Source organism: Mixophyes fleayi, chromosome 8 (genome assembly GCF_038048845.1).
Source record: "Mixophyes fleayi isolate aMixFle1 chromosome 8, aMixFle1.hap1, whole genome shotgun sequence".
Lineage (NCBI taxonomy): Eukaryota > Metazoa > Chordata > Amphibia > Anura > Limnodynastidae > Mixophyes > Mixophyes fleayi.
Genome location: NC_134409.1, coordinates 111,436,813 through 111,446,166, shown reverse-complemented (window position 1 = coordinate 111,446,166; position 9,354 = coordinate 111,436,813). Strand labels below are relative to the sequence as shown.

General features: G+C 37.3%; 1 protein-coding gene across 1 annotated transcript in view; it reads left to right on the top strand.

Moving 5' to 3' along the window:
• Positions 1-3,859: 3,859 nt before the first annotated feature.
• Positions 3,860-9,354, top strand: part of SLC6A11 (solute carrier family 6 member 11) — a 155,304-nt gene continuing 149,809 nt past the window's right edge. The window contains exons 1-2 of the mRNA XM_075183181.1: positions 3,860-3,991; positions 4,582-4,815. Of these exons, the coding sequence (XP_075039282.1) occupies positions 4,596-4,815 (220 nt within the window). The 5' untranslated portion in view covers positions 3,860-3,991; positions 4,582-4,595. The remainder of the gene's footprint in view (positions 3,992-4,581; positions 4,816-9,354) is intronic.

Below are 9,354 nucleotides of genomic sequence, written 5' to 3'. Positions count from 1 at the left end.
TGATGTACTCTAGTCCATTGCTTTGTTTATGTACTCTGATCCGTTGTCCTGCTCATGTACCTGGGTCCAGTTTCCTGTTCATGTACTGTAGTCCATTGTCCTATTTATGTACCTTGATTAGATTTTTGTACATGCACACTACTCTATGTTTCTGTTTGTGCACCTTAGTGTGTTTTACTGTTCATATTCACTGGACCATTTTTTCCTGTTTATGTACCATATCTATTTCCTCTAAATGTATGCTAGTCCACCCTCTGTTAATGCACCCTCATTGTTTTTTCCTGATTAGATAAAATCATCCTTTTTCCTGTTTGTGTACCCTGTTCAGTTTTTCTGTTCATATTGTCCAGTCTATAATGTCCTATTTTATTTTGTGTTTTTCCTATTTTGTTTCATTTGAATGACTAGATTTGTAGATAAGTCATATATAGCTGGCATAAGGAAGCAGGGGAGTGTGTGGGAGAGGAGGGAGGCACGTTGCATATCACCATACATCTGTATACATTAAAATTATTTTTGTAATAAGAGTTGGTCAGGAATAAGGAAAAGGATACAGAAAAGCATTTACCCAGGGGAAGGGAAAGCTGAGCAGTAAATAAATATCATCGACAATATGTTCTTATATGTCCAGTAACTAAAAATATACATATTGAAACATAATTATCATGCAATAACAGTTGACATACATAAAGTTCAAGCTTGCCGATCTAGAGATTACTGGGATTGCTTTGACTAGATGCTTTTTTAGTGGGGAGAGAGGAAGGGCAAGAGAGGTAGTTAGTACAGAACAGAAAGAGGTCAGTATAAAGCCCAGATCTGATGTTATGTTAGAAAGGAGTTAATGTCTAGTAAGTGGTCCAGGGTTCCCAAATGCAATGAAGTTTATTTGGAGGCTTATATTGGTTATATCCCCAGGATGGTGGGTCTGCCAGACTTTATTTACAACCACCTTTATTTATAACCAAAGTGAGAAGCGGTAGGTCTCCCTATTTCCAAGAGTTTACAATTAGGCATCTAACTGCCTCTAAGATATGAGTAACGAACACCATTGTGTTTTTCTGTATACCTGGAATGTGTCCTCTGTATTTCTGGAATTGGATCCTTGGTCTGCCCAGTTTAGCACTACTTCCAATGAGGCGTGGAATCTAATGGGCAGATGGTTTTCACTAGGGACCGCCGCAAGGTGGTTTGGTCTTAGCTGCGTCTGCTCCACAGGTCACGGCCCTCACTAGAAGTACCAGGCGAGACCTTTAAGGGAAGTTGCTTAAACAAGGAGTAGTACAGCACGGATGGCAGTGCTAGCTGGTTGAAGACACAGGAGGCAAGGTGATCTGTGGACGGTAGATATACCACTGGAATGGTGGAGATAACACATTAAATGTAATAGTCTGCTGGCAGCAGGTTTACCACTGGTATGGTGATGACACAGGAAGTGTAATACTCTGCAGATGGTAGATATGTCACTGGAATGGTAGAGATGACACAGGAGGTGCAATAGTCTGCGAACAGCTGGTTTACCATTGGAATGGTGGAGAATACACAGGAGGTGCAATAGTCTGCGGACGGCAGGTGTATTACAGGAAAGTTGGAAATTCAGCAGGAGATGTCATGAGCCACGTCTAGCACCTAGGGGTAGGTGACCAAAAGAACAGGAGCTGAGATGCTGGAGGAAGTGCCTTTTACAACGGGAGCCAAATTTGCCAGCGAATGAGGGAGCAGCAGAAGGAATAAGGAGATTGTGTCTGCGAGAAGTTGGCGGACGGCAAGGACGGAGAGCGGTGGTCAGCGGGGAGCAGGTAAGCCACCCGGGCTTCGTGTATGGAAACCAAACGTCTGGTGTGTGACAGAATGTCTTGAGAAAAGAGGGACTAAGACAGACACATCTGTAGTCTGGTGCCTGTTACTTCCAGAATTAGGTTAAGAACCTCTTTCCGGTATTTGGCCAGTTATAGACATAGCCCCATGCATGAAACAAGGAACCCTCGTGTTCACATCCTCCCCAACGATCATCAGATACTTGGAGAAAAATTATTGAAAGGACCAAACACCATTTATAAAGCAATTAGGGTGAATTTACTCTTTGGAGCTTTTGGTCCACCTGCCAGGGTCCAAGGTCTCCCGCATGTCCCAGTCCCAGATTAGTTTGTGTGGGACTTGACGTTGGCCATGGGAAACCTTCAGTCTGTAAAGGGTCGATATTAGATATTTATTATGACTTACATGTTATATACATTTAATCATTAATTTATTTATATTATTTCATATAGGTGGGATGCATGAAAAGTCTCTAACACACATAGTGTTTTGTCTTCATTCTTCTTTTCTCATTATTAATTTGAAATGAGGATGATTTATTGAAACTTGTTTTTTTTCACATTGGGGTATGGTGCATCAAGCATGGGACTAAGAGTTTCATTATTTTTGGGTGAGGTATCAGAGTTGTAGTTACTACTCTGGAGGTCCCATAGCAATCTTTTGATGGGGCCATGTAGGCTGTGCAGGGCATTTATTTATATAACAATCCAATGTTAGTATGATACTTTTACTAATCCATGTGTTACAGGTTTACCAGAACAACGTGTCCTGCCACATTATTTTGAATGATGTTCAATTTGAATGATGACACAAACATGTGTGGGGTCTGTTTATTGAGTACATAAAATGACGTTAAGCAAATGCAAAAGGTTTCTTCTCAAAACATACACAATATCCCAAGACAGGTGATTATATCACAATAACAATAAGGAACAACTTGATAATTAGCAGTATTATTTATTAGTCGTACAAAGACATTGTGTGTTTTTGAGATTGCTTACTGCTAATGGTTTTAGGGCAATAATACAGAATGCACATTTGGGGGTATTTAAGGTACTAATATGTAATTGTGTGACACTACAATGTGGTGAATGAATAATCCAGAAAAATAAATTTAAAAAATCAGTTAAACACATTTTTTGACCAAAGTTCAAAGTGAAATATAATTTTGTCACAACGTGTGCTCCAGAAATTGAATTGAACAAGAAAAAAAGATAGAATGAAGAACCAATTCTAGTTTTGGAACTTTCTAGATAATTGTTTACTGGATAAAACATCCTATGTCACTTAATGTTTCTTTTTAGTGTTTTATGTTTTTTTAAGATAACTGGTGTAAGAAACTGTAAGGGGCATATTCAATTAGATCCAGCGCTCGCGACTACGCGCGGCTGTGCATGTAAAGTGACTATACAGTACCGCAACATCTCGGATTTCCTTTCACAACCCTATGGGGTGCGCACAGAAATCCGCAATGTTACGGTAACAGGACTTGTGCAGCCGCGCGTAATCGCGAGCTAATTGAATATGCCCCTAAGATTGCAATGGTGACAACTACTTCGGTCTATTATCTCACCAACATTTTATTCATTTTTCCAGACAGCAAATGTAGATAATGATTGTTATCATGCAGATAAATGACTTGTGTGAAAAATATGGCCACAATATATATATTAACTATCCTTAAAATAATTCTTATAATTTCAGGTGCTATAAATATACATTTTGGTCTATACGGCCAGTCTTTATATATGTCTCTCTTTTAATCAATGTATTAAACTAGTTGTGCAGCCTACACATTAAGTGTACAACATTTTGTTTGGGTACGATATGCTCACCACATACAACACATCTCAATAATTGTGATTGCACATGTATTGTAATGAGATTTAAACAGCACTGTAGTAAACTGTGCGCCTGAAAAAAAAAAAAAGGTTTTTTTTGGTGCTTAATCATTGTGCACCTTAGATGTAATTCTTGGATAAGAGAGCTACTGAGTGAGATGGATAGTCTGGGAGAGGGGGGAGGAAGAGGAGGGGGAGTATGCAGGAGGAGGCTGCCATCAGATCACTCCTGCAAAGACAGAACATTTGCAAATTATCCATTTTATGGGTAACGGGAACAGGAACATCCCTACTACCATCCACTGTTATCATCACACTGAAAAAAAAACATTAGGGTAAGATTGCTTATATATCTATTTTTTGCAATGTTTATATCAGTTTAAATGCCTGAAGATCAGCATGTTGTTATAACGATCCTTAGATATTCAAGATCACGAGACCAGCAAAGAAAATCTATAAACATAAACTCATCCTCGTAGCATGTGACATGTATGGACATCGAAATGATGTCGTCTAGTATTTTGTATGGAAAGCTATGAACAACATGACATAGCTTTTTTCTGTAAACTTGTGCCTGTCATTTACACAAGATAGTAGAGAGACATTCAGTGCCACATTTTCTGCTTGGGAACCACTTAGTGTAGTAACATAGGTAAACAAACTATATACACAATAAAATTGCATTCATTGTGACTTATCACTTGCATCATTATAAACAACATTAGATGCAAAACAGCTGAAACAACAGTTTTGTAACTGGAACAATTGAACTGGATTACAATTAGTTGGCATATAAACAACTCCAGTGACTTTAAATTGAATTATTTCTGAAATAAGTGTGAGGTCTACTGTTTAAGGGGTCTGATTCTGATATATCAGAGACTATTTTGCCATAATGATCAGTGTACATATGTTTCATTGACAGATTGAGAAAGAATCATGACAGCTGAAAAGACAATTCCTGTAATTAATGGCAAACCTGAGGATACCCTGGATGCTGAAGCCTCAAGTTCCAACCTGGTACACAGCAATGACAAGAAAGTAAATGAAAGGGGTCACTGGAACAATAAGGTGGAATTTGTGCTGTCTGTGGCAGGGGAAATTATTGGGCTTGGAAATGTTTGGAGATTCCCTTATCTTTGCTACAAGAATGGTGGAGGTAAGAAGGAATTATATTTGGCAGGGCTTTAAATGTATCAAGTGCTGGACAGTTGACAGTGCACCGCTAAATGCTTTTATTTGCAGAATTTTATACTTATTTATTAAAATGTACTACCTTCACCCCTGTGCAATACATATTTTAAACTGATGATTGACAAAATAAAATTTCTCAAAGGTTCAAATGTTCATCATTTATTTTGACCTAAAAGCTCTGATTATGAAGTCTGTGACATAATCACGATCTGGGCTTCAGGATTTAATAGCAGCATTGGAAGGGGTTTTTACAGTAACAGCAATTAATTTGGGGTATCCTCTATTATGGATATATGTTTGAGAAAAAAAATATTAGGTTTGTTCCAAAAAATAGTCAAATACCCCTCAAGTTCCTCTACAAGGAAAAACACAATACAGAAATGTTTTGTATGACTCTCTTTTGTGAGTGGAACATGGATATTTACTACTCCATTGTAAAAGAGAAGCTTTGTGTAAAAGCTTTCGATAAAATGAACCAATCTTTCTACTAATGGTCACGTTATTTTGGCCAGTAGATGCACTAACGTGTAAGGATGGAATACCGCAAATAACTTCTATTTACACAATTGCACCTATTTATCAACTTAAACCATACATAGATGCATGCCAACATTCTGGTTTTCGGTACTGCCTTCAATCAATCAGTCTTCCCCCAATTTTGTAGGATTTCCGCCCCAACTGTAAATGAGCATGGTAAACGACTTCTTACTTAAATTTCTTGTAAAATACTGCTCATTCAAGCCTCAATTGTGTCTTAAATTAATCATGGGAATGAGAGGGGAATACAGGATTTCTATATCACATGTGTATCTTGTATGTGTTTAAATATTTATTGGCATTTGTTAGCTTATAAATGTGCATATCAGGATTAAACCCAGCTGGTTGGATAAAAAGCATTTCCATTGAAATCATTGGATGACTCCTGATTGCCATCACTTCCTGAGCACCTATAATAAAAACTGTTCTTTTACGGGGAACAAAAAGTTTCACCATATAACTGGGAAACACCTGTTCTCCCCTATTCTCTGTTAAATACTCAGTTCTGCTAAACTAAGTCTCAAGTTTGTGCGTGGGCACATTTCAATGTGCATTCATATGCCCAGCCCGCATTTAGCTAGGAGCATCCCGATCTACCCAGCATTCCCCATTAAAGATGCCATGGGAAGACACCTTAATGTTGATACAACGAAACAAAAACAGGAGCATTCCTGCAAAACATCGCAGAATGCAAATGTGCTGGGGAAACACATTATGGACCTCATTTAGAGTCGGACGCAAAGTCTGTTTAATAAGTGTAGGAGTGGGAGTGTGCCACAGCTTGGTAGGGTATTACGAGTGGCAAGCAACCCCATTTACGTCCCACTCTTAATACCCTATCGAGCAGTTCCTGCAGCTAGCTAACGCTTGCGCCACCTAATTCCTGCCGCACAGCTTTAGCCCTGTTTTGACGTGTGTTGCGTCTTCGCCTCACTGCGACTAGGATGTATTTACATGGTCACGCCTTCACAATTCCATGTTCCTCCCATTCTCTCGTAGTGAGTCGCAAGCTGTCGCAAGTGTTAATTGCGTCCAAGATGCAGGCGGATTTGGTGCTTTCTGCTCATGCGTGATAGTGTTTTTTGGTTAGATGCGCCTAAAATGGATTTTGCGTCCGACTCTAAATGAGGTCCTATGTATGTTCAGAAACTACCCATTCAGTTTCATTGCAGTCCATAGCTACATTTTACTTTAGAGTACCAAGGAACCAAAAACAACAACTTCAACTTCACAATTGGTGGTAATTTAATAAGATGTTTAAAATGTAATGTGGAGAAACAAATTTTATTAAAAAATGTACAACAATAACAACAAATGAATAAATATTTTGTAAAGTCACATTTATTCCTCAATTACCACTTGGAATTCATTTATTTTGCTTGATAAGCAACAACGATTGACAAGTGAATTTATACTAAGATAGAAAATAGTATCTTGATTAACCAAATTGCTAAAGATGTGGTCATCTGTAGTGTTAGAAAATCTATTTATACAGAATATATTATAATGGATTTACTACACAGTTCACTATCTGATAGCATAGTCTACAGTTTACTTTAAGGTTGTAATTTAATTTAAGCACACCTATAGCATATTTGAATTTACCCCATTGAATAAATATCTAGGTATTTTCTTAAGTAAAACAATTTTGTGATGCTTTGGCAATGGCAGTGTCACTGTGGTAATACGTTTCAATTAAAAGTCTATATTCCTAATGTCAAATCATTATTCCTTGTGTCACCTGTGTTGTCTGCTATTACATGTTGTTTGGTAATAGGTTATGGTGAGATTCAATAAATGTCAAATATTTGCACCCTCGAACCTGGGAATAACTGGTTGTAGATAGGCTCGTTGGAAATTATGTGTTTTTAATATTCAGGGACAACACATAAAATATAGTTATTTATTCATATTTATGTGAATATTGAATGAGTGATGATTATGGGTTTAATGAATGATGTATTTGCCCAAAGTATTAAAACAGTAAAAAAAGTAACAATATCTCTCTATGAGGAATTCCATATACACAGGTGTGTCTTGTAGTCACTGACTGCTACACATTGCTAGAACGATGGATAATTGCAATATACCTGTTTCTTGATTATATATGCATGACTGATCAGCTAAGTTCAACTCATACTTTTGACTAAAAACACCTTAATAGTGTGTTATCATTTATTCAGATATATTCAATACATTATTATCTTCTTTAAATATTGTTTTTCTTTTGTTTTTCTACTTTAGTAGAAGTATCTGATTGGCTCAAAACCAGTCCTCAAGAGCTACCAAAAGGTCTTGTTTTCAGGAGTTCTGCCTGTAGAAACAGGTAGGATAATTACTGACCAAGCCAAATAGATGAACTCACCTGTGCATGATTAAAGAAATCCTGAAAACATGAAATGTTGGTAGCTCTTGATGACTTAGTTTGGGCACCTCTGTGTTAGCAGATATGATTGCCTAGCACATTGTGTCCTACATGATTACCCTCTGTTATTAGAAGTGCTGTTATAGCAATTATACAATCTACAATTTACATTCCTCCCAGGCAAACTGAAAATCTGCTAAGCATGGAATGTCAGTAAAGGAAAGGATTGGGAGAAGATTTACTAAAGAGCAGTTTTATTAAAATATTAGTACCCCTGGTTTCATAAATTACTATTTACACCTTAATTAATACATTGTTATGGTCCCATATTTTATAATTAAATGGTGCCTCCTTAATAAATACTTACGTAAAATCTTCTTCCTTTCCTGGTCCAATGTAATCCATATGGGAAATAAAAAAAATCCCTATGGATCAAATGCACAGCTCCTGAAAAGCACCTGACGCAAAATGAATCAAGCTTAATAGATGGACAGCCAATCAGGAGTGGTCTTGTACAGCAGTGTCAGCAGTGTACAGGAGTGATAAATATTTTTTTAATATTTAATTTCAAAGTACTGGGGCAGTATTACTTTTAGACAACCTATTGGGGGCACAATGATTGTTTTCTTATACTATGGTTACAATATTTTCACTTTATTTTTCTACAGGGCCTCTATGGGTGCTTTATAATACTACAGGAGCCCTATGATTGCTTTATTATACAACAAGGAACTATGATTAATTTATTATACTACAGAGGCACCATGATTGATTTATTTTATTACTATTCTTTATTTAATTTGGGATGGTGGCAACACTTGTAGTGCATGCTCTTGTGTCATATATGTACTGGTGCACATGTGTATGCTGTAGTATTACACTGGTACCCACCAGTAAGGTGTTCCAGGAGGGGCTCAGTGCTACTTAACATTGGGCTGGTACTCTCTAGGTGCTAGGTCCTGATTATTTTTTGAATCCCTGTGGACCAAACCCAGTGTAGGGTAGACTGTGCTTTTCGAAAAAGGAATGGATGTGTTTTTGTTTTTACTTTATTTATTTTTCACGTTCTGACACTCAAGATAGCTCAATCAGCATGGGTTTGAGCTATCTCGCCTGTTAGAACCACATATTTTTTAGGGGACTAAAAAGCTGCGGTTTACCATGTGGTTTGACAAACCGTAACTTAGTAAATGGAACGACATCTATATCTGCAAGGTCTAAAAATTTGAATTGTGGTTTTAGACCCGACTGGTTCGATTGATGCGCAGTTTGGCCCTCAGTCAATCCCATGGTTTACAAACTGCACATCGAAGATCAGAATAGAATGCAATTTGCCAAAAATTGCTGCTTAGTAAATCTTCCCCTTAGACAATGATCCATTATACATTGGCTTTCACAATGAAGCAATGGTTTCTCTGGGAAACTTTGGCATACCTTGAAATGTTTTTGTTGTCCTTCACAATGTTAACAACAATGTCCTAAAATTACAAGGTAACTGTATAATAACATAATTTTCTACTGTGACATAAGATTATTTTTTAAATGTGCTTGTAATTAGTGTTTAAGGTGCTTTTATCTAGGATCCTTTGATAATCAATCTTT